Source organism: Monodon monoceros, unplaced genomic scaffold (genome assembly GCF_005190385.1).
Source record: "Monodon monoceros isolate NGI ecotype Baffin Bay Population unplaced genomic scaffold, NGI_Narwhal_1 Super_Scaffold_20, whole genome shotgun sequence".
NCBI classification, from domain to species: domain Eukaryota; kingdom Metazoa; phylum Chordata; class Mammalia; order Artiodactyla; family Monodontidae; genus Monodon; species Monodon monoceros.
In genome coordinates, this window is record NW_021703777.1 from 9,555,704 (window position 1) to 9,583,228 (window position 27,525).

Below are 27,525 nucleotides of genomic sequence, written 5' to 3' on the forward strand. Positions count from 1 at the left end.
TTTTCTCAAATTTGTGAAACAAATTTGAGAAAAGTCTGAGTCTTTTAGAAACAATGGTACCATTTTATAGGAAAATGATGAAAACAACAGCTTCATAAAAATTCAAAGGCTGATTTCATGTTTACTTTACATTGTATATCGGTGTGTGTTTTTATAAAATGCAAACAAATTAAGATGTAACTGCACCAAGAGTTTTTTTGCTTTTTAATATTTTTACTCCAGAGTATATCACAGTATACATGGAAGTAATAATGGTCATTTTATTTTACAAATGTAATGATGTTGTTGTTATGAAGAAAGAAAAAGAAGGGGAAAATTTACTTAGTGAATGCATTTTAGAGTAATAGTTGTAAAAATAAATCTGAATTTGTAATCATAATAGTGAAAGGAAAATGAGTTGCCAGAGGAAACAAAGGTTTATAGTAATATTGTAAAGCAATTATAATTTCATTAAAAATTAATTTGTTTAATTGACATTTCTCTAAACTTATTTTTCTTTAATCCTTATCATTATTTATATACCTCTAGCCATTATAATATAAATTACATTAACTTATACATTAATTAAGTTGAATTGATTGGTTTATATCCATGGATTTTGAATACTGCATTAGATTTCTGTTGATTGTAAAGCACTTTATTTACTTGGAATTTCTTTATAGTCCAGCTATATGCAGTACAAACTGATATGTGAATGGCTGAGCAGGATAAAATATTCCAATTTTGTCTTTAATTTTGCAAGTGATTTAGGTAAAATAAAAAGATTTTTCTAAATTTTGTATTGATCTAACCAGAGAGATAAATTCATTTGAAAACCTTTATATCCAAAAGATAAGTTAGCAAACATGCCAAACTGAAGAAATGAGCTGATTCTTTTCTGGCTTGATTCTCATCCACCTACAAATATTTTTCTGATTTATACCCTAGTGATATTTTCTTGTTCTCTATATTTTAGGTGAAATTAATATTGACATGTATTTGATATTTATGAATATATTTATTGTGACTATATGTTTTTATTATAGAGTATTAGTCAAGATTGTGTTTTTTAAACTAATTTTTCAGAGACTAGGAAATGGGACTATATAGCTTTATAGATCACTGTAGGTATTTAAGCACTAAAGAAATTTCTCTTGGTGACAAAACACTTCTAACTGGTTATGTTCTTATATTAATATTGCCGAAATGTTTGTCCTTCTTTCTCTCAGATCACGTAACACTGCTTTTATTTTAGTTGTTAAAATATAATTTTTTTTACTGTATTACATAAAAACATAAACTTAATCTTTCAAATAGTTAGGAGGTTCTAATTTTATAAGGAGAAAAAGGTACCCTACAATTGCTTGTGGTGTGCCACGTCTGCCTGTGCTGTTGTATTTCTCTGTCCCTTAATGCAAAGTCCATTAATATGAAAATAATTCAGTAAGTGGAATTATATTGCTTCCCAAAATAGTTCCAATGTGATACTCTTAACAAATGAAATATAAAAAGTATTTAAATAACTATGGCTTTCTCCTCAATAAGTCAGAAAATGCACTATTTTGTGTACTATACTGTTGTATTCAACAAGTTCAAAATTCAAGACAGTTTGTTACTTGCATTGTACCTAACATACTGAAAATTCTCAATAAGTAATTATTGATTGAGTTAAATTATTGATATGCTCAAGACTGTGCCAAGTACTGTAGGAACTGCAAAGGAGAATAATTGCACCATATTTACCTTCAAAATGATGTAAATAAGAGAACTATTACAAACCACGTCGGAAGAAATTAATGTTAACCACATGAAGATGAGGAAGTCTTCCTAAAGGGAATGGAATGTTAGTTGGACCTTGATGGAAGTATAAATAAAAGAAATTTGGTTCAACTTGCAACTGCGTAAAAGAAAGAAAATATCAAGGAAAATTTGAAAAGTTAAGACTTTTTTTTAACATTATCAAAGAGGATACATAGTGAAGGATCATTTGTATGTGAAAAGAATTCCAGATAGGGAAAGTAGATTATCAGGAATTATTTGCTTTCATTTTACAGAAAAGTGAATCATGGCCTAAAGAATTTAGTTTACTTGTTTGAGATTCCATAGAAAATAGCAAAAACGGGAGCACACCTGTTTGAGAAGTTTTAAGGAAACTCGTCTAGAGCTCGCTTTCAAAACTATACATGCTCATTTATGATCAAACATCTAGTAAAATGCTAGTAACCTTAAAAAAAAATAGGTCTTGGAGGCTTCCCTGGTGGCGCAGTGGTTGAGAGTCCGCCTGCCAGTGCAGGGGACACGGGTTTGTGCCCCGGTCCGGGAAGATCCCACATGCTGCGGAGCGGCTGGGCCTGTGAGCCATGCCCGCTGAGCCTGCACGTCCGGAGCCTGTGCTTCGCAACGGGAGAGGCCCCAACAGTGAGAGGCCCAAGTACTGCAGAAAAAAAAAAAAAAAAAAAGGTCTTGATATTTAAGGATTTCCTTCAATATCTCTAGAATCTGGCACGTGCGTGCATGCGTGCACACACGTCACGTGAAGGGAAGCTTTATGGAGAAACTTTTATTCTTCAGGTAAATATATTTTTAAATCTTAGATCTTAGTTCTGCCACTTTTTGTGTCATGGTCAAGTTATTTAATTTTTCTCACCCTCGGGTTTTTCATCTGTAAAACAATGCTTGCCTTTCTGGCTGTTAGGATCCATTAGAAATTTTTTTTTTTTTTTTTTTTTTTTACAGTGAATTCTCAGCAGAGTGGTTAGGATGATTTTCCTAAAATGTGTATTTAAGCATGTCACTTTCCAGTGATTTCTAAATTCCTTACCTGCCTCAAAGTTATGATCAAATGATCTAGACCCCATACCTCTAACCTCTTGTACCATGCACCTCACCTCTATGCTCCAACCTTTCCAGCCTTCTCTCTGCCCCACTCACATATCAGTCTCACATCCATTGTAGATGGTATGCCTATATTTTGTCCTTTGTTGAGAATATTTTTTCCTTCCAGTTTTCATATAGCTGCTTATAATTCATTCCTCAGCCCTTATGACACCTTTAGAAAGGCCTTCCCTGCCCTTCTCATGTAGAGTAGCTGCCTCCTACAACCAGTAAATATTATGTTGATATTTTTTAAAATATCGTATATAATTAGCTGAAATTACCTTGGTTTTTTTTTTTTTTTGCGGTACGCGGGCCTCTCACTGCTGTGGCCTCTCCCGTTGCGGAGCACAGGCTCCGGACGCGCAGGCTCAGAGGCCATGGCTCACGGGCCCAGCCACTCTGCGTCAAGTGGGATCTTCCCGGACCGGGGCACGAGCCCGTGTCCCCTGCATCGGCAGGCGAACTCTCAACCACTGCGCCACCAGGGAAGCCCTCATTTGTATATTTATTGTCTAGATCGGAAACTTCTCTCTTTCGATCATTATTGTTAATTTAGTACTTGCCCTGCAGTTGGTAAGGCGTCAATAAATATTGTTGAATAAGGGAATAAATTACTTTTTGTTACCAGAATTATGAGCCCAATATGGAAAATTGAGGGAAAAGATACAGAAAATATCCAATAAATCTTTAACATAGGCAATATATACACCATTTCAGTATGTATGATCTTAGTCAATTCCTTGTTTATGTATTATTAAAAAATAAACATTGATTAAAAAAAAAAACAACTCACAATACTTTCCGCCTGTAGATATTGCTCTGGAATCTAACATAATAATTTGAAACCAAATTAGATCATGAGCCATGCGTCGTCTATATAAACAGTATATGTGTAGTGAACTGCTCTTTGCCCAAAACGAGGTCTGACCTTTGCCCTCAGGTTCTGAGAGGTAATTTATGTCATACCTGATAGGAGTATCTTTGTTTAGAGTCCAGGGGTGACCACACTGGATCTTAGAGTGGAGCTGGACACATCAGAAAATATCAGGGTGGGGCAGCCCACGTCAGAAAAAGAAGCATATGATTTACGGTAAAAGCTTCAGGTCATTTATTGTCAGACGAGGCTGAGAGCAACCATGTAAGCAATCAATCAGTCAATCGATCATACCTATATAATGAAGTCGAGTAAAAATCTCTGGACACTAAAGCTTCAATGAGCTTCCCTTGTTGGCAGTACTCTGCTTGTGTTGTCATATGTCAATTTTAGGAGAGTAATACATCATGTGTACAAGGGAAGCTTTGCATTTGGAACCCTCCCAGACTCTGTCTTCCTTTGGCTGATTTTTGACGTGTACCCTTTACCTGTAGTAAATTATAATGATGAGTAGAGCTTTCAGTGAGTTCTGTGAGTCCTTCCAGTGAATGATTGTACTTGAGGGTGTTTTTGTGAACACTCCAAACTTGCTGTTGGTGTCAGAAGTCAGGGAAATTTGGAGGACTGTTCCCTTAGACTTTGCAGTTTGGCTAGCTCTGGGTATATACCATTAGAGGAAAGAAGCTCATAATTGTCTTATAGATTTGAAGATTTTAGATATGAATGGAATTACAGAGAATAGCTGTTCTAATATTTTATTTCATGGAAGGGTATCAGGGAGGTTATGATTTGCTTCAGTTCACAGACTTGGTTTGGTGGCTGGGTTAGGGTTAGAAATCAGATTTATCAGTCCCAATCTTTTGAATTTCCCACTATGCTATATTATATAACACAAGGTTGGCATGATAAGTATCATTGGATATATTTGATACCTATTTTAGAAATAAAATTATGACAATTTTTAAATTATAAATCAGTAAAACATTCATCAATTTCATAATATCTGATATACAAATATAAACCTAGAATAAAACTTAAGGCTTAACTATATGAAATCTATCTGTGCCTAAAAATACGCATTTTTCACTAGAGTAGCTATCCTGATCTGAATGGTATTTATGGTACACTTTCTGGTCACTGGTTTAACAAGCTTACATATTAGGTTTTCTTTGGCAATTCATTGTATATTGGCTAGAATAGTGATGGAAGATTCATAAAATTCTCAGAGACATATACACTAATAATGGTGAAAAGTAAGCACTTCCATTGAGGCTAAAATGACAGCTTTAACAACAACAAAAAAAGCACACCTCGGCAATCTTAGACAACTAAACTGGTGTAGAGGTAGCAATTAAGTTCTTAAACATTCCCTCTGTACTACACATGAATACTTTTTCTGGATAACAAATTTTCCCCAAAACATCTGATAGTTTTAAAAAATTGATGTTCTAAAAAGGAGACTATTTTTTGTCATCAAAAGAGTTTGGCAATAAGACATCTCATTCCCAGATAATTGAGATATTATTATAATATCATAAGTAAGATATTATTAGGTAAATGAGATATTATTTTCCATATACTATAATGATACAGCACAGCACTAGAGATTCTGAAAACACAAGAACTCTGCTCATATGTAGCACCGAGTCTTATGGGGGTCTTATGTTCTGTGAAAACCAGCATATATTGCACATAAAGGGAGTTTTTAAGGGAAAGGCTTTTAAACTTTCCTATCATTATCAAAAAGCATTTTTTTAGCACCTGTTATAAGTAATGTTGTAAAAAAAAAAAGCCTGTGATATAATAAAGTATAAGTATGTTACTTTGTGTTTGCTCTTTAGGTATTTGGGGCAAGTGGATAGACTCAGTGCAATGAAAGAAATGCAAATGGCATTTCCAGGAAACAATCAATAAATATGTTTGTTTTTAATAATAAGTTTTCAGGAAGCAATTTGGTAGATAGATACAGATCAGATTGTTGGGGTTTGAATGACAATAGAGTTAGTGTTTGTTCTATAGACATACACCATTGTCATCTTTTCATGTGTTAGGCAATGAGGGAATATATACAAATTATTGACTACTTCAATGAGAGTAATCTCAGAGTAGTACGTAGAAAGAATTATAAGTGAAAGTTGAAGAATTGGAATGGTTCTTGGCAAAAAGTTGACAGGTACACCAATAAGAATATAATGAAGTACGCTTCTTAACTGTGGAATGCTCAGTTCCCCTGGTACACAGAGAAGAATGAAGGGTAGAAATAATGATCTCACTCATATATATATATATATATATATATATACACATATATATATATTTTAAACATCTTTATTGGAGTATAATTGCTTTACAATGGTGTGTTAGTTTCTGCTTTATAACAAAGTGAATCAGCTATACATATTATATCCCCATATGTCTTCCCTGTTGCATCTCCCTCCCACCCTCCCTATCCCACAAAAATATTAGAATTCCAAATATTTTAATTGTGATAGCACTCTTTTCCACATTACCACGTTCAGCTCAAGCCAATTACACACAATGTAATTGTGGTATTTTATTGGATGGATCTTGCTTTCATTGAACTTGAGTGCTATATAATAATTATTTATTTGTGTTGCTTTATTGACAGTGACACAAACTGATGTAGTCAAGTGCAGAATCAAAGAGACGGCATCTGTAATGTTGGTTGTCTTTTGTCGTGAAAGTAGAATCCCAAGAGACATTATTTTTTCTCCATATCTTAAATGATGAGAAGAAAAAAAATGCATTTTTAAACTAATAATCATTATATATTTTAATTTTGAATCATGGAGTTTGCTAATTATATATTTATACTCCCTAGTTTTCTATTTTTATAACTTAATAATAAAAATTACTTTTAATTTATTCCCTTGCATAGATTAAAATGAAAATGTTCAGAGTTTACTTTAAAATTTTGTATGAATTCAGATATAGATTTATAATCCACATAAAATCTATGGACATATGAATCCATATAAATGTTAACTTTTCCTAAAAAATTGAAATATTATAACATGATTTTTAAGTTTTAGTATTTTAGTATTGTACTATTTGAATAACATAAAATCATTTACCTTTTATTAGTGTAAAGAGTAGAGTTAGCAGCTCTGGGCATAGCTTTAGGAATCTCATTTTGCTATTTTTTTACATTTAAATATGAAAAAATATGCATAATCAAAACAAAATATGCGTTGTGTATGTGTTTAGACTTGTAATGGGAAGACTTATGAGTAAGGACTGAAAGAATGAAGACAAATTTTTGAAAATATGTATTAAAAGTGTATTTTGATGTATGCAGATCCATAAGGTTAATCAGTACTTAGCAAAGAGCAGGCTGTGTCTGGAAATACTTTGTGTCTACCATGTCGAAGAGTGAAGGTAACTCTATTGTAGTGATTTTATATGCTTTATTTATCCAGTCAGGAAATCAAAACCAAATAACTCCTCAGAGCAGTAATTACGAAGTATTGTCATTTTAATTTCTCTTTCCAAAAAATAGCAGTGAAATCGTATCATTAAAATTATATGCATGTATTGGTGTATTATCCTCTTTCCCACTGCATATATGGGTGTGAACAACTCAACTTTTATCAAAATGTATGTACCCAGCCTATTCAGATGTCTGCTTTGGATGATTTCTGTACCTTGTCCCTTTATGTCTCTCATTTTTTACAATTCATGTAATTATCTTTCTGGGATAATACGAATTATTTAAAGATGTATACCAAGTTACTTGACTTTATCTTTTTTTCCCAATTAAAAAAAGCCATTGTAATTAATTGTAAAGCCAGTCTCAGAATGTATTTTAGACAGGAAAGTTTCACTGAGGGTCTTCTACAGTAGCTACATCATATGTTTTCAATAATAAAATGACATTTTCTTTTTAGTCAATCTGTGGAAACCCCTATGATTAGATTAGTAGAGAATGAAGCACATATCCTAGCAGCACCTGATCATAATGGAGAATGACTAGAAGATTTAAACTAGATTAACTATCTCTTATGAACTTGAATAATTCTCTCTTCACTTTTAGACTAAATAAGGATCAGAGCAGTTCTGCTGTGCCATTAAAAATTACATAAACAAGTATTGAAGTCTAGAGCCTCTCATATCTTGCCTTTTAGATATTTTAAGGCTACTTGGAAAGTGCTTTGACTAAAATATAACAGCATAGAAATGCAATTAGTAACATCTTTATAATACCACAATTAGCGAATGTTTTAATAATTCAATAATTTCCTTTGATGGAATTATTTCTTCTATAAGCAACACTTCCTATGTAGTAACATGTCGCAGCTTCGTATATTTTTCACAGGATCATAATTATTATATTTATTGCAATAAAAAGACAAGGCCTAAGGGTTATGGGATGGTTACATATTAATAGAGTGATCAGAGCTTGTCTTTTCCAACTTTGTAGCTTCAGAAGTTCAACTTTATTCTTTCAGCCAGTAGCAACCAAATTCTGGAGAACTAATTCACAGTAACGAAACACAAGAGACTGACTTATAAATAATGGTACCTACTTTATTTATAAAAGAGATTGGTATTTCTTTACAAGAATACAGTTATCTTTAAGTTCTATGAGGAAAGAAAACATGCCTGTTAGGTTCATTGTTAAATCCCCAGAGATTAGAAAATTGATTTTTGAATTCATTAATAACTACTTAGTTTACTCTTAATGGCTTAAAGTCATTTGGGAGATTTCATGACTAATTAGTATTCTTGATAGATTTTTAAATGTCTGCTTAGGGAATACTTAGTAATAATTGTGCTTCATTTAATATCCAATTTATTAATATTATGAATTAGTAAAAAATTAGTCTTTCCTTACAATTAAATAATCAACTCTTCTCATAATACCCACATAAATCTTACATAAAAATGAATTAGAATATGTATTAAATTAAATTTTCCATGGCCTTTAAGCATTGGTTTAGATATTATATAATAAAATTCTTCTCGGTGCTTCATTACAACACCAAGCCTAACATATCAATTTACCTTAAATGTTTTAGCCACTTTTAAAGAAGAAAATTATGCATTTTACAATGATTCAAGAGCAAATCAATATGCTTACCCTAAAACTGGTTACAAATGTGCTCACGCTAGGAATTTACATTTCCTTTTACCATTTGCCTTCGTTCTCTTTGCTAATGTGAAACTTTTCATCTTTCACTGGGATTTCAGAAATACTTGAGTCTATTTTTGCACTTCCCTAGGACTTACTTATTATACTAGACTTAAAAGAAAAAGAAAGTCTTCTCTTAAATTTGCACTTTCTGGGTTGTTGACTAGATAAATTTTTGTGTAGTCATTGGAATTTGCTATACATTCAGAGACGATTCACACTCAAGATTCTGACCATCAGGTTGGACTTTCCTTTTTTAATTAAACTTTACATTCTATGTCCTTATGCCTTTATTTATTTTTTAAATTCAAGCCCAGCTTTTAATTTTGTGCAATATTGGTGCTCCCTCCCCAAATTATTTGCTTTTAAAGTTTCAACTGCAATTGTTATATAAACAGTTTTCCTGTTATTATGATATATATGCCTGGTATATTAATGTTATTAGAAACCCATGGGCTTTCATTATTCTATCTTTATTATACAGAGCTACCTAGGTTTTTATCTACCAGAGGATGAGAGACTATTGTTAGTTATCACTTCTAGATATTCCATTAATTTATCAAATGTCTGAAGCACACAGTTGTGCCCTTTTAGATACAGGTCTGACTATTAGTATTAATTAAACGCTGGACTCCTTTTCCACTTGGTGGTTATGTGTGACCATTATTGCTGATCAGTCCTTTCTATCCCTGGTACAGAACTACTTTTGATGCTAGTACTTTACTTACAAGTCTTTCCTTGCACAGATCAAAAAAAGTGCATGCCTTCATATTATAAACATACGTAAGATTAGAAAAAATACCCGTATGTTTAGCTATTTATTAAAAACAATAGACATTGAAGATATTCTAGCCTGTTTGTGTTTTTTGTGTGTATATCATTAATGCCTCTTTATATCCTTCACATTAACTTTTCTGTTTGAGTAACTCTTAGTTTTTGACAGACTCAGATTGTTTCATTTAGCCATAATGATTATTGTTTGTTTGTTTGTGTGTGTTTGTGTTTTTTATTTGCGGTACGCGGGCCTCTCACTGTTGTGGCCTCTCCCGTTGCGGAGCACAGGCTCCGGACGCGCAGGCTCAGCGGCCATGGCTCACGGGCCCAGTCGCTCTGCGGCACGTGGGATCTTCCCGGACTGGGGCACGAACCCGTGTCCCCTGCATCGGCAGGCGGAATTCTCAACCACTGCACCACCAGGGAAGCCCTGTTTGTTTGTTTTTTGATGCTCATAATGTCAGAAGTTAGCCAGGGAGAAGCCATTTAGGTTGCTTTCTTAGCCTTTCAAAACTTCCTCCAACTTCTTTTTTAGACAAATCTTGTTTTCTGGCAACAAAAGAATGTTCCAGAAATAGTCTGTATTTTTTCTTTCCTTCTTTTTTTCCCTAATAATTAAGGAGCCCTGGTTCTTTTTTGTTGGTGGATACTGGATAATGAGTTTCTGGACTTCCCCTAAGTGCTGGCTGAGGGCAAAAGCACTGTTGCTGCTATTGGTCTTTTTTAAGGAGAGATCTGGAAAAGATATTTCTTTTAGGTCTGTGAGTTCACACTGACTTTTCTTCTGTAACATCACGTTGGCGCATCTACTCTCTTTTTTATATGATGTTTCACCAACTTCAAAGACTCCACTCCATTAAAAAGAAAGTTGCTTTGTAAGCAAGATATCAAAGCAAGGCAATTTAGAATAAGTATATTGAAGAACACCTCCTCTAGACCAGTGGTCGATGGGCTCCTGCTAGACTAAATGTCAAGGGTCACCTGCAAAATGAGAAAATCAAAACAATGTAATGAATTTTCCAAATTTAATTTGTTCACTTTGTTGGTGTTACTTTCTTCAATTAAATGTTTGGGATAATGGTGACAGAGTTTTTAAGTATTTCCTTGTTACAAAAATAAAATCTTTTTAAACTTTATTTTCAAACTGAGGATGGATGTATTAACTGTCAAAATTCAAAAGAGGGTTGAACAATCCAACCTTGAAAAGATCATGTATGCTGCTGGACCTCAGGAACTGCTGGAATCAGGAACCAGAAGGTCTACTACTATGACACTTGTCATTTTTCCAGTAGACTTACTCTGGTCTTAACCATGCAATGAAATCCAAGGCCCCTGTGATGTGCATCTTGCAATATCTATCACCAAACAGAAATTTTTCTCATTTTTCTGAGAGGGCTATGATCAGCGAGTTTGGTTAAAACACTCATCTTGGACCATCCACCAAGGACAGGAAGTCTGGCTCGTGTAAGAACCTGGTATCTTCTTCTATAGCTAGGTGGATTGAGTGGGGTAATTCCAAATGAAAGGGAGAAATGCTATGCAAAACGTAGAAGCTTACGTTGAGGAAGATGTCCTTACTTGGCATAATTACAAAAACATATGCCAGGCACTCATTTACTTCCTTTGTTCCGATCTTCATTGCTTTCTAAGTGTTGTTGGTTGTGTAAGTTTGCTGGGGCTGCCATAACAAAATACCACAAACTGGATGGCTTAAACAGCAGAAATTTATTTTCTTGCAGTTCTAGAGGCTGGAAGTCTAAGCTCAAAGTGTAGGCAAGTTTAGTTTCTCCTGAAGCCTCTTTCCTTGGCTTGCAGATGGCTGCCTTCTTCCTATGTCCTCCCACGGTTGTCCCTCTGTCTGCGTTGTCTGTCCTAATATCCTCTTCTTATAAGAACACCAGTCATATTACATTAGGGCCCACACTTGTGAGTTGATTTAACTGTAACTTCTTCTTTAAGGATACTCTCTTCAAAAATAATCACCTTCCAAGGTACTGGGGGTTAAGACTTCAGTTTATGAATTTTGGATGAAAACAGTTAAGACCGTAATATTGGTCAATGAAATTCAAAATACAAGTATAAAATTGTTTAGGCTAATTTGGAGCTGTATCAATGACTACACTTTCACCATTAAACAATTTTTTTTACCAAGGTATTCTTGACTACCTGACTAAAATTCTCTTATTTGGATACTGCTTAATAAACCCTAATAATATTAGTATCCTTATAACATCTCCCTTTTCTAAACTCTTAATTTTCCACAATCAACTTCAGTTATATTTCTTTTGTTGTCTCAATATTCTGTTTTGAATTTTTGAGAATGGCAGCCTATCTTTTGTTGCCTATATTTATAACATCTTTTTATTGCTATATACATAAGCAACTTATTCTCACTGGTTATCCCTGCCACATTATATCATAGAACTTCCAAGAAACAGTTGATTTTGTTTATAGTTTAAATTATTAGATCCCTTGTAATTAATACAGATACAATGTAATACAATGCAATCCATTATAGTAATCGTTCCCTATAATTTTCATTGACAGATAAAAAGCACTTATATTTGGCAATATTTATCACCTTTGAAACTACTGTGCTCTATTCACAGATAACATGTGTTTCTAAAGTTTAATAATGTTTAATTCTGTTTTTTACAGTGAGAGTGGTTTATTTAAAAGTTTCAGTATCCTTACTTTCAATCCCAGGAACTAAGGTGTCCATTTGACAATGTCATTAGGCTTTCTCTAATGAATATTTACTTCTTTAGATATAAATTATGGTAACATTCAAATCAGTGGACAAAGTAATCTGAAATGTTGTGGTATCATTTAACATTTAGGTTGTTTTTCTTGATGTTCTATTTTTTGTACTTTTGTTATTTCCATCATAGTCTCTAAGAGTAAATTCTTGCTTTCTTAACATATTCACTACCAATCTATATACAGATATGCAAATCAGGACTGTATTCCTCCTTCAAGAATTTCTACCTCTGCACATCACTGTTTTCCCTCAAGATTTCTCAATATACGCTTCTAGTTTACTGTGCTATTTGCCCTCTTGAGAAAAAATGAAAGGGTAACATGATCTAGCTCTGATATTTATGACTTTATGAAAATCAATAATTTTTAATCTAATTGATATTTATTTCTCCCATTCATTCCTCCTAATCTAAAGCAAATGATTGGGAAACAGTAACTGGATTTCCCCTCCCTTCCAAGCATAGTTTAAATTAATATTTCACGGTTGGCACTGTATACAAAGTTTGAGAAACAATTCATTAAATGTGTCAGAAGACTGTTACACAAATTGGAAAGATAAATATTAGAAAAAGAATCTAAAGTTTTAGTTCACAGACTTCTGTACATTTGAAAAACCTCTTTGTGCATTGTTAATGGGAGTTAAAATTTTTATAATTATTGAAATTTTTATTGGGCTGATAATTTTAAAGCTCATAAAATAAACAATTTCTGGGGTTCAGTTACAGCATTTCCTTTGTAATTTTGAGTACTTTTTCGCTTCATGGCATCTACATGTGGATATTTCCTCAGGTTCTCAGAGTTTTGGTTTCTGACTATTGATTTTGCTTTTTCTTCAGGATGTTTTGAATAATTTGGGATCTTGTGAACTGGATGAAGATGATCTAATGCTTGATTTGGAATTTTTAGAGGAACAGAATCTTCATCCTTCAGGTAAATATTGAATAAATGCACAATATCATACAACTCTGGTCCAAGTCATTTAGCTTTCGTTGATAAGCTAAATATTGTTTAGGCTGCATTCAGTCTTTTCAATCCCCAGTTTCTGTATTCTGTGTGCAAGGCACATGCTAGGTACCCTGGACACATTATTCTGGTGATCTTACAATCTATTATGAAAATATAAATTTGGTTGGAAGATAATTATTAAATAAGAAAAAATTATAAAACAAAAGTTCTTTCAAAGAGGGAAATTCTAATGAAACAGTTAACGATAAAGTTAATATTTTCTTTTCTGGCAGGGGGGAGACAACAATTATAATCCCATTTTTCATTTATTTTATATAACCAAACGAAAGTTTGGTGGACCAAGTTTACTCTTTCAAATCTTAGCAACCTCAGTAATAACTATGGTGGTTAATGTTAATGTGATAAGGTTGACCTCAAAATTAGTAATTACCAATAGCAACCACAAGTACACACTCATAAACACACACACACACACACACACACACACAGGGTTATAGTGTGAGATAAATAAATTCTTGCTGAATGAATGAAGAAGGGAGCCCACTATATTTGTAATAGTTTAAATTTGTATTAAGGCATAAAGTGTAATGTCTTCAAATACCAAAATTATTCCTTCTGTAGGACATAGGAATTAATTGTTCACTCAAATTTAGATATTTGACTAGAAAGGCAAGTTTTTATTTAGTTTTTACTACTAATAATACCTTGAACTTAGTTATTTTCAAGTTAAAGTAGAAGTAACATTAAAGCTTAAAAATCTTGAGTCATACTGCATACATTTAAGAAAACCAACCTCTTGGAATTTATTGTCCATGTTTTTAACTTTTAGGAATTAGACATAATCTCTGAGGTTGTTTCCAGCGGTAATACTTTATGATGAATTTTTGTTCATGCAGTATTTTTATATTATAAATAATGTCATAGTAACAGTTGTCAAAAGAAGGAAATAACAATGTATGTATTTTTTTACACTCTTATTTTAGGCTAATATCAAAAAGGAGCTAAATAAAAATTTTTTCTGCTTAAATGTATATTTAGGATAACCATTTCTTGAGACATTCTTCCTGCAGTTGATTTGACAGATACTCTTTTAAAAATGTAGATTTTTCTCACTTTTATGCAGGTACCTTATACAATTTCATCATTCATGTGTATTTGTATTGAAAGAGTCACACATGGTGACAATGTATACATTTTGGTGGGAAATATGTCAGTATCTAGCAAAACTATACATACATTTATCTTTAGATCCAGCTATCCAACATCTAGTAATTTAATCCTAACACACTGGAAATATACAAATTAATATATGCAAATAACGATTTATTGCAAAATACTTGCAAAAACAAAATATTGGAAAACCTCAAATGTCCTTCAGTAGGACATTGGTTGAATATACAATGGTACACTAAGCAGTCATTAAAAGGAATAATGATGGTGTCGATATGTGCTATAGCATGATTGTAAAGGTGAAGAACTTTGCAGTGATGAATTAGACAGGCAGTACCTAAGGTCACTGATCGCTAACTTCACTACAAGTGTAACAACTAGACATTTTGTCCCTCTTAATGCAATGACTAGAGAAGTACACAGCAGTACCACTCCTGCCCACAAGTACTTAAATCTATTTGTCTCTTGATTAAATAATGATTTTACAGGAAATATTGGGGTGAGGAGAGAGGGAATGTTAAATGGAATGATGGGATTGCCAGCAAGCAAACATAGGTATGGGGCATTCTACAGGGTAAATGGTCTGGTTTCTTCAACAAATAAATGGCATGTTAAAAAGGGGAGGGGTATTGTAGATTAAAAGAGCAAATGCCATGTGACATCTTTGTGTCAAAACATAAAAACACTATGCAAATATATTTCAGAGTTTATCAGAGAAGTTTGAATAGTGATGGAATTATTATCACAGAATTATTTTTATTTTGTTGGGTGCTAAATATTTTTCTTTGGTTTTGTCTTTGAGGAAAACTCTTCATAGAGACGCATGTGGTTGAAATAATATGGTATCTGAGATTTGCTTTACCAACAGTATGGAGGAGGGAATAGATGAAACAATGTTGGTAAATTATTGAAAATTATCAAAGCTCGGAAATAGGTGCTTGGGGTGAAACTTTCATTGATGAGTTGTAATGTTTTCTCTATTTTAGGTATTTTTAAAGATTTTCACAATAAAAATAAAACCAAGTAATAAGTAAGCAGAATTATAGACAACATAGACATCTCAGCTGCGTTTGTTAGGCAACCATGATAAAGAGCAAAGAATGCCTTAAAAATATAAAAGAGTTAGCTCAATTTATTTGCTTGGGAACAAAAATGAACATTTGTAAACTTTAATTTCTCTTTTATAAAATAATGAGTGCAATGAACTTTATTAGTTTATTTTAAAAAGTGATATAACAAATATGATGAATCTCCTGAATCTGCCTCAAGGTGTAGATAACTTGGTTGAAACCAGAACTAGGGTACCTTATGAATCAACTGAGTTAACCAAATTGTTCATAAGATAAATGATGTTACTTTGCATATCTGAAGTACAGTTATAATAAGTGAGATAGTCCTTAAAGTGACTTGGGTTTGTTTAATGTTACTTAATAAAATGAAAACCTATTCACTTTGGATGCCACATTATGGGGTTTGAAAAAAGCCACAAATATCTCTTTATGTACATTAGCTCAGAAAGAAGAATTTTTGGTTGAATTGGTTTTATACAATTTGGTTTTTTTTAAGCAACATAATTAAAGGTCTTATCAGAATATAAGAAGCTTATTATTGATAAATGATACTGGTAAAAAGCTCATTAATACTAAACATTCTAAAATACTGGTTTAAATAAAAGTCATTTTCAAAAGTCTGAACACTAAAATAATGGTACCATTTAATTCTACTACTTACGTTACTGTGGACATCTTTTAATGTTCTTCTTATTTGATTCTTGCTATCTGTATTTTCATCTAAAAATGAATTATATGTTTTCAGTTAGATTTTCAAAAGTTGACCAGTGCAGTGAACAATATGAATAATGTTTCATGAATCCTTTTAATATGTAAATATATCTATGGAGTCCTAAATTAACACACTTCCTTCCTAAAAAAGAGGTAGTATGAGTAAATAGTAGTATAAATAAAATATCTGTTTTAAAGTGCAGTAAGTGGATATTATCTTTTTTTTTTTTAATGAAAGCAAGAAAGGACAATTTCAATGAAAAAAAGGTGTATGAATTCAAAATGAGTTCCCGAAAGGAGACTTGCCTTAAGGAGAAAAAATAAAAGCAACTATTCTGAATAACTTACTCTGATCTTGGCATTATCTAATATTATCTTTTAAATTCTAATATAAAAGCTAAGATTTTAGATTAAAAAGCCTGTGGATAAGCCTTCCAGATGTCTTTTATTATGTTTTCTTCAATTAATGTTTAAATTACTTTTCTGGAAATTTTTTTATGTTCAGTTAATATGCATCATGTTTAAACATAGGATTATCAATTTGTTTAATACCAGACATTCCATTTCCCCTGTAGTAAATTATTATATTTACTGTTTTTCTGTTTAATGCATCATTTATAATGTACATATGACCAGTTATTTTTTAATTAAAAAATATGAGATGCTATCAGTTATAATTTGATAAATTAAAAAGTATATTAGTGACCTTCCCACTTTTTATCTTTCTTTACTGTCTTATTCATGTTGATATGGTGGTGTTTTTGCCACAGATGGAGTCATGCAAGATATTAGCAGTGATGTTGGTTAGATATACCTCAACAGCCTTTTGAAAAATAAAAGTACTAACAAGATTTACTAGCATTTAGTATCTCTAAGACTCAAACAGGTGCCCTGAAAATTTTATTTACCCTTAAATGCATGTTATGAACTACATAATCTGTCAAAGGAAAAATACCAGAAATATATTTTTGCCTAGTTTTCTTTATGTAGTTTTACATTTTTGTGATTAGGATTTTTTTCTATTAATTTAAGCATCTTACAAAATAATCATTCAAGAAAATAAGGTAGTGATTAAAGAAGGATATGAAAAATAAAATGAAGCCACAGATAAGTTTGGCACACAAAATGTATACTAGTATTACCTCAGAGACCCAAACATGTTACTTGGAGTATACTACTAGCATATGTGAAGAAAGAAACAGAACCAATTGCATGATTAAAAATATATACCATCGGGCTTCCCTGGTGGTGCAGTGGTTGAGAGCCCGCCTGCCGATGCAGGGGACGTGGGTTCATGTCCCAGTCCGGGAAGATCCCACATGCCGCGGAGTGGCTAGGCCTGTGAGCCATGGCCACTGAACCTGCGCGTCCGGAGCCTGTGCTCCACAATGGGAGAGGCCACAACAGTGAGAGGCCCGCATACCGGAAAAAAAAAAAAAATATATATATATATATATATATATATATATATATATATACCATCAATCATTCAGTCAATCAGTCAATGCCCTTTTTAAAATAAAGGAATTCTTGTTACTGAGAACTGAAAGATACTTTGCTCACATGTCTTTATAAGGTATAAATTATTTGATATCAGTAGTTTCCTCAGCAGCTCCTTTCAATGCAAGCTGGTAGCATCATGTTACCAGTTCTGCAGAAGAAATTCTAAATGGTAACACATCAGTGTAGCAAAAGCTAGGAGCTTTATGAGGAGCTTGCTTAATCCCAAAATAAAATCTAGTTCCTTGTCCATAGTTCATATTCCTCAGCTAATTTTTTTTTTTTTTTTTTTGCGGTACACGGGCCTCTCACTGCTGTGGCCTCTCCCATTGTGGAGCACAGGCTCCAGACGCGCAGGCTTAGCGGCCATGGCTCACGGGCCCAGCCGCTCCGCCGCATGTGGGATCTTCCCGGGCCGGGGCACGAACCCGTGTCCCCTGCATCGGCAGGCGGACTCTCAACCACTGCGCCACCAGGGAAGCCCTGGATTACCCCATTTAATCCTAACAACAATTCTCTAGAAATTATTACTATTCTTGCTTTGATAATGAAGGAATGGAGATCCAGAGAGTGTTATTATTGGTCCAGGACTGCAGAGATAATAAGTGGCAGAAGTAGGGTTTAAATTACACCATGGTGACTTGGTGCCTACCTAATGTTTTCACAGAGCTCTCAGTGACCTTTAGTTGCTAGAAAAAGCAGTTATAACAAAACTGAAAAATGTTCCTTTGTAATACAGTGTTTGAGTAACACTATAGTGAGGACAAAATTGGGACAAAAGTCATTTCCTGGGTTTCACCCCCTGGTGCTGTTGCTCTTTTCTGCCTTGAAAGGCTTAGAGTACCTGTTATCTGCTTGGTAGCCATTAGATGGCAATCGTGTTCTGATAATAATGATAGTGACCCTGTCATACATTTGTATTCAGCTTTACAGTTTACAAGGGACTTCAAATATGTTATCTCATCAGATTATCACAATAACACTCTGAGACAGGTGTTAATATATCCCAACTACAGTAGAGGAAGCAAATACTCTATGGTTAAAAACTTACTGAAGTTCGTATAGCCAATATTAACCCAGATCTTAACATTAAATGACAGGGTTTTTTCACTATCTTTCTGGATCTTGCGGCTTCTGATTTTACATAGTACAAATCTAATCTATTTGGTTATATATTTTCCAAGCCCACTGAAAATCATAGTTACATCTTAGAAAAGGGGAAAGGGTTGCTTTAAGCAGACATGCTGAATGTGGTGAAAAATAAATACCACTAGCAAAAAAGCAAGAGGAAAAGGCAAAAAGCTTTGAAAAGTAGGCAAAGTCATAAAGCAGAATAGTACAGGGTCGTTAAGTGTAAGAACAGACGTCGCCATCTGCATCAGCAGGTCATGAGGCATTACTGTATTGCAGTATATTATTCCATTGCATTTAAAAATTATTATAGCTTTGAATCATTGAGAAAAAATTATAGTCTGCATACTCTGATAAGATAGTAAGCTATAAAATTCACAGGAAATATATCTATCTGAACTGTTTTTATTTAACTCTTTAATATGTTAAGAGGAAACAGTTTCTTAGTTCTTCATAAACTTTATCCAGAAAGTATCATTTCCTAAGGATTCTAGATTGCAAAATTGGAGTATATTTTATTAAAATACTTTTTATATAATTTTTATATTTCTCCCCATATTCCTTCCCCCCAATTCTTGCAAATGACTGAATAAACAAAAGGAGAGCTGTGAGAAGGTTTACTAATTATCATTCTTGAAAATTCAGTAATTTATTTATGGCCTACTGGTAGGGTATTAGGGATCATGATATTACTTAAACTCAAGACTGTACAATTGGCTGTAACATCTATTTTCAGGATAGATCAAAATTTTAGTGGTTTTTGTTTATTTCTTGGTTTTGGCAGATAAATTTATTGATTGACCAATAATTAGTTCATTAATTTGATACTTCGCTTTCAATTGCAATTTTTAAATTTCAAACTTACCGGTTTTCAATATGATGTTCACCTGGGTGCATTGTTTTCGGTGTTTGGTTCATGATATTAAATGGCATATTTAAATGACAGAATTGCTTCAGCTACAAAGAAGGCTTTTAGATGAAACCATTTTTAAGGTCTAATAACTATAGCTGAAAAATGTTTACACATTCTGACCTAATTTAATATTAAATGACAATTTTAATGAAGTCATAGAATTTACTTGTAACCTGCTATTGTAGCATTTCATACTGTTATAAACTCTCTTCTGTGCAAAAGGGCAGTCAAAGGCCTAAGTTCATTAGAGGATACAGTCAAAGGAAAAGATTTCTTTCATTCAGCATAGTTTTTCTGGAGCAATTAGAAAGAAAATATGTGTCTCAATATAGAATTTCATGGCCTTGTACAATTATGTGGTGACATCTCCACACAATTGCTTGAATAATGCCAGCAGCATCAGCTGTCACAATCTAAACGAACAAGTAATTAAGAAAACTAATGCTGGTCTTTCTTCTGAAGAAGTAGAATATTTATGTTTTTAAAATTGTTCACCAACAAGAAAAATAACCACTGACATGAAACATAATTTTCTACAGTGCCTGAGGCAGAAAAGATAGAAATAATAATGAACATTCGCACTATTACAAAAAATTAAGTTGTAATTGTATACACCAAAAACAATTACAGAGTCCCTTTTCCTTGGATTATAAAATTTTAATAGCATCATTTTATCAGGTGTCACCATAGCATCTAGCATCTTGACCCTTTTATTTATGTTCTGCTTCTCCACCTTATTAACCAAAACTTCCAAAAGTTGACAGTGGAATTGGGGGTCTCATTCTTATGAGGACCACTTTTTTTCTCTAACCATACACCTCAGTATGCTAGGATAACCTACACTTGTCTGAATAATTAGTAGATTTGAGTGAGCCATGATATTTGTGTCAAATGCTGATTCCCCAACCTTTTGATAAGAAACTGCTCAGTTCATTACTTACTGAAGTGAGGGCGAAACGCCACCTCTGATGAACTCTGGTTGTCTTTCGGAGGGGAAAGAACAAGTTAGGATTTATAGAGATTTTGAATTTGGTTTAAAGCAGCTATTTCAGTTTGAAGGTTTGACTGGGACTGGGATTAGATAAAATAGTTTCAGAATGTAAGATCTGTGGAAGCTACAAGGCAAGGATTTTAAAGTGAAAGGATGATTCTTGATGCATAAACTGCTGATGCTTTCTACTGAAAAATTGGTAGGTCTTTTGGGAAAGCCCTGTAATGAACAGTGAAGCTATTTGAAATAGTTAAGTTATTCCAATAAAGACAGTAAAATAGTAAAATGATGTTCATATACACAGTCACCTATTTGGGAGTTGGTAGTTTTAGGTGTTAATCCCCACTGAGGGAGACAGAGGGATAGACCATTTTTAGGTGGAGGCATCATCCATGCAGATTTTCACTGTTGTTTGAGGTGTCATCATCACATATCACGTCATTGTCTCATCATCCATACATCACGTTAGATTCTGAAGATGACATATCTGAACTCTGCAACATAAATACTAAAATAAGGTTTCTGATCAGGATTTGTTATCCACTCTCAGCCCGCAGTCGAGTGCCCAGATTAAATAGGAGACGAGACCCCATCCCCATTCTGAAGAGCCTACAGAACCAGATATGGGGTTGTTAACGAAACTACTTTAATTTTCTGATATCTTATTTTTAGTCAGGATACTTTGGGTAAGAGGACAAAAGCGTCTCCAGCCTAGGCTGCAAATGGATATTCTGAATAAGGTTTAGATAGAAGAAATCTCTCCTGGACTGAAATATTTTAAAATTTTGTCTCAAGTAAAATCTGCTCTCAACATCCTAAAAGTGATAGGACATATAAAAATATTATCTGAATGATGGGTTAAACCAGCTTGTCATTGCAAATATGTCCACATTTGAAGATGATTAAGACAACTGAAAAGTTTTTTTTATTGTCTCCTTGTGAGATTTTGTCTTCTAATTGAACATTACTCATATGCACTGAAAGATCGGGACTTTTTGGATATCTTGGCACCAATAGTAATCTGGATCTGCTCCCTCATTAGAGTATTCATAGATCAGAAAATTATTAAAATACATATTATTGGGGGGTAATAATGGTAAAAAATATTCTGAGGAAAATGGAAATAAAGGTTATCACTAATTTTACCAGGTGGTTCTTCTTAATAACATATTTTAATGATTTAAAGAGTCACATTATTTCACATTTTACTATCTCTGATATTGATGTATTTATAATGAAGATTTTTAAAAAATTCTATTAATTTTTTGGCCGCACTGTTTGGCATGTAGGACCTTAGTTCCCTGACCAGGGGTCGAAACCGTGCCCCCTGCATGGGGAGTGCAGAGTCTTAACCACTGGACTGCCAGGGAAGTCCAGTATAATGAAGATATTTCAGCAGCGTGTCCTAGATAGACAGCGGTTTTATTTTTCTTTTAAATTGTTACATAAAATGTGTCTTGCAATTAATGGTGTCTTAGATCCAAAAAAATATATATCTTTAGATTAGTGGTCCCCAAACTTTTTGGCACCAGGGACCAGTTTCATGGAAGGCAGTTTTTCCATGGGGGGTCAGGTGATGGTTCAGGCGGTAATGTGAGCGATGGTGAGTGGCAGATGAAGCTTCGCTCTCTCGCCCACCACTCTCCTCCTGCTGTGTGGCCCGGTTCCTAACAGGCCGTGGACCGGTACCAGTCCGTGTCCCAGGGGTTGGGTACCCCTTCTTTAGATAATAAGAATTTGAGAGAGCCGTAGGGGTGAAGTGTTAACCTGTATATCTTTGACTTCATATTGCCTACATTTAAAGAATCCATAATACTCCCCAATTCTGATTGGACACCCTTAAAGAGTCATATTTGCTTTAACATTGTTTTATTATTTTGAAAAGTAAAACATTTATCATCTTCAGTATGGTACTAACTGCAGTACTCATAATTCTGTACTTGTGTATGTGGGACATATACATTATTGTTTTGTGCTTATTCATGCCTTTATATGTTCGTATTTTTTCCTAGTCCTGCCTACTATGATCTTCATTATCCTTACGTGTAAAAAAAAAACTACCCTTTAGAGAAGAGATTTCTGTTACTAAGAATTACATTTTTATCTCATATTCTACATTTTTATCACTCTGTGAAAGTAAGAGAGGTCAACTTCGACCATCACTTAGAGATACTGACTCCAGAGTCTCTACCTCCAGCTTAAGCCTCTTTCACGTACAGATATATGTATATAACAGTCTGCTAACAATTTTACTCGATGCCAGTAATATGCTTTGTACTTATTTTTATTTTTATTCATTTATTTGGCTATGCCGGGTCTTAGTTGTGGCACACGGGATCTTCAACTGCGGCATGCCTGGATCTTCAGTTGCAGCATGCAGGATCTTTATTTCCGGCATGCGAACTCAGTTGTGGCATGTGGGATCTAGTTCCCTAATCAGGGATCAAACCCAGGCCCCCTGCATTGGGAGTGCAGAGTCTTAGCCACTGGACCACCAGGGAAGTCCCAGTAATGTGCTTTAGGTTTAATTGATTCAAGATTAACCTTATTCTTCCTGCCTCTTACTTTGTTCTTCTCTATTTATTTAATCTCTTGGTGAATGACACCAACATTATGCAGACAGAAGCTTGAAGCCAGATGTCACCGGGTTTAATTGATGCTACTTTTTAGCTATTCTTGATTCTACACCCTCCTCTCCACAATTCCTGTTTCAGTCTTTATTTGGGCCAGGATCATTTTCCTCTAATTCTATGTGACCCAGTTGGTTTTTGAGGCCCTTTCTCTGGCCCAAATGTCCATTAGTGCCATCTTTGTTTTTTCTTTTTCCTCAGTGCCAACCCTGATGCAGAACTCAGGTCCTCTTTCAATTTCCCATCTCTTACCCCACTGCACAAAAAAAAATTCTATCAAATAAAAACTTTCATGATTAACGTTGACTTTATTTCAGAATTTGGAGTCAAGGTGGAGTAATCATCTAGTTCCAGTGAGAGAGAAGGTAGACAGTGTATTCAGGAGTTTCATTTTGCTCTCTGTTCTGGACTTTCCTCAGTTTCTTTCCTACAGCCACATTCTTCTCCAAATTCTGGCCCATTTGTCCTTTTTCCTTCTTTAATTCATGCAAAGCAGATCTACAGGCTACTCTCAGGGCTAGGTGTCAGCTGGCTCATAGGCCCAAAGGCAGAGGCTCCACCTCTGAAATGGTTTAGCAGAGCATTTTCCTATCAAAGGTAGGGCTCTCCCAACTAGATTATGCTGCTACATCTTGTCTCTATCTCCTTACATGCTTGCCTCCTGTTTTAAGTTTGACCTCCTCTAATCCATTCTCCATATTGCCCACAAGGTACGCTATCATGCCAACCTGATATTGGTCACTGACGTATCTTTAAAATTTTCAGTATTCCCTATTGCTTTCATTATAAATTCCAGTTTCATTAGTGTGGCTTACAAAATTCCCAAACTTCAATACTCACCACTTTTTCTACATAGCAAGATTGACTTCAAGCAAATAATTATTGAAGGTGTACTATCAGCCCTAAGATTATGGTAGCAGACGCGGGCCATGTAGCGTATGACCTAATGGAAAATTCTATTTTTAAATGATTGTTAAGGAAGAAAACAGCAGTATGCAGTGGAAGGATATAGCCATCTTGGCAAGAAAAGACTTCCTGAGGAGGTGATATTTAAGCTTTTACATGAAGGATAAGTGGGTGTTCAGTGAGATGGTGGGGGAAATGGCTTAGCAAATTGGAATTCTTAGAGGAAAGTGTGACACGTTGAGGAACATCAAGGAAGCCCAGCGTGCTTTGGCAGAGTAGGGAGTAAGTGGCACTAGCTGAGTGACTTGAATGAACCATGTTCCTTCTTGCCCGTATGATGTTTGAAGTGCTGTCTTCTGATCCTGAAATGTTCTTTCCTTTCTTATTTATTATCAGTGTTCAACTGCTAAAATAAAGTCTGAAACCACTGATCTGTTTGAATGAAATTAGAACACTCTCTAACACCATACACAAAAGTAAAAAAAATGGATTAAAGACCTAAATGTAAGGCCAGACCCTATCAAACTCTTAGAGGAAAACATAGGCAGAACACTCTATGACATAAATCACAGCAAGATCCTTTTTGACCCACCTCCTAGAGAAATGGAAATAAAAATAAAAATAAACAAGTGGGACAAAATGAAACGTAAAAGCTTGTGCACAGCAAAGGAAACTATAAACAAGACGAAAAGAGAACCCTCGGAATGGGAGAAAATATTTGCAAATGAAGCAAATATTAATCTCCAAAATTTACAAGCAGCTCATGCAGCTCAATATCAAGAAAACAAACAACCCAATCCAAAAATGGGCTGAAGACCTAAATAGACACTTCTCCAACGAAGATACACAGATTGCCAACAAACACATGAAAGAATGCTCAACATCATTAATCATTAGAGAAATGCAAATCAAAACTACAATGAGATATCATCTCATACCTGTCAGAATGGCCATCATCCAAAAATCTACAAACAATAAATGCTGGAGAGGGTGTGGAGAAAAGGGAACCCTCTTGCACTGTTGGTGGGAATGTAAATTGATACAGTCACCATGGAGAAAAGTATGGAGGTTCCTTAAAAAACTAAAAATAGAACTGCAATATGACCCAGCAATCCCACTACTGGGCATGTACCCTGAGAAAACCATAATTCAAAAAGAGTCATGCACCACAATGTTCATTGCAGCTCTATTTACAATAGCCAGGACGTGGAAGCAACCTAAGTGTCCATCGACAGATGAATGGACAAAGAAGAAGTGGCAGATATATACAATGGAATATTACTCAGCCATAAAAAGAAACGAAATTGAGTTATTTGTAGTGAGGTGGATGGACCTAGAGTCTGTCATACAGAGTGAAGTAAGTCAGAAAGAGAAAAACAAATACTATATCCTAACGTACATATATGGAATCTAAAAAAACAGTACTGATGAACCTAGTGGCAGGATAGGAATAAAGACACAGCCATAGAGAACGGACTTGAGGACACAGTTGGGGAAGGGGAAGCTGGGACAAAGTGAGAGAGTGGCATTGACATATTTACACTACCAAACATAAAATCGACGGCTAGTGGAAAGCCGCTGCATAGCACAGGGAAATCAGCTTGATGCTTTGTGACAACCTAGAGGGGTGGGATAGGGAGGGTGGGAGGGAGGCTCAAGAGGGAGCGGATATGGGGATATATGTATACGTATAACTGATTCACTTTGTTGTACAGCAGAAACTAACAACATTGTAAAGCAATTATACTCCAATAAAGATATTTTTTAAAAAAGTATGTGCACAGGAGAAAATAAAGGTGATACTAGGCAATGATGTTAAGGGCTAAATAAATATATTATTGATATGTTCAGGGGAAAGAGATATTTCTGTGGGCTGCATTAGGAAGCATGGCTTCAGGAGAGGTTGTACTTACACTTATTTAAAGTGCAGTAAAGTCTCAGGTGGGAAAGAATTCTATGAGCAGGAATTAATAATAAAGAAAAGATTAAAGAAGTAAATATTTAATTTGTCTGAACTTCAAAAGCAAAGATTAGGAATTATTTATGCAATTTTTAATCCTATTACTATTTTTCTTTTTTCTCATGTGTTTTTAAATAGTTGAAAACAAAATAGGGCTTTGTTTTTTACTTTTGCTATAAAATAAAATACTAAATGTGTTAAGTATTGGAACAAAAGGATGACTTGTTAATTTCAAATATGAGTCTGATGATATATATCAATAAAAATCGTTGTAAAATGTTAACCAGCGGGACTTCCCTGGTGGCCCAGTGGTTATGACTCTGTGCTTTCAACGTAGGGGGCGTAGGTTTGATCCCTGGTCAGGGAACTAAGCTCCCACATGCCACGCGGCATGGCCAAAAAGTTTTAAAAATATATATATTAACCAGGAATTATAGTTCTACGAATTGGTACTTGGCAATATGCTTTTCTGAATAACTCTGTGCTTCTCTGACTAGCAGAATTGCTTTTAAGTTGTTCTGAACAATCTTCTCAATGCAAATGTCTAAAAGAATTCTAGATTATTCTTTCTAAGAATATTTTTAAATGTGTTTCTGTGGGATAAGGAAGTAATATATCTACAGAAAGTAAAAATATACTTCAAGGGCAAATATTTAAAAGTCAGTAATTATCAAAGGCAGCGTTCTTTCTAACCAGATAGTAGACAGTTTGTAAATGTTAAGGTTCTTTTTTTTTTTTTTTTTTTTTTGCGGTACGCGGGCCTCTCACTGTTGTGGCCTCTCCCGTTGCGGAGCACAGGCTCCAGACGCTCAGGCCCAGCGGCCATGGCTCACGGGCCTAGCCGCTCCGCAGCATGTGGGATCTTCCCGGACCGGGGCATGAACACGTGTCCCCTGCATCGGCAGGCGGACTCTCAACCACTGCGCCACCAGGGAAGCCCCTAAGGGTCATTTTTGTGTGTCGAGTAGCCAAAGCTGTATTCATATTTTTTACTGTAGTGGTGACTAATACAGATACTTTTCCTAGTTCAGTTGCTTATTTCTTTGAGGATTTTTTCTCTAACATAGAGAAAAACATTTCTCTATCATATCATTTTAGAAAAAGATGGGAACTTAGATATGTTCTAATCCAGCAATCTTTGTATACGAGGAAATTTAAATC

General features: G+C 34.4%; 1 protein-coding gene across 7 annotated transcripts in view; it reads left to right on the top strand.

Moving 5' to 3' along the window:
* Nucleotides 1–27,525, top strand: part of CCSER1 (coiled-coil serine rich protein 1) — a 1,246,259-nt gene that overhangs the window by 253,679 nt on the left and 965,055 nt on the right. For all 7 annotated transcript variants that reach the window (XM_029234577.1, XM_029234583.1, XM_029234578.1 and 4 more), the window contains one exon: nt 13,253–13,346. In XM_029234577.1, the coding sequence (XP_029090410.1) occupies nt 13,253–13,346 (94 nt within the window). The remainder of the gene's footprint in view (nt 1–13,252; nt 13,347–27,525) is intronic.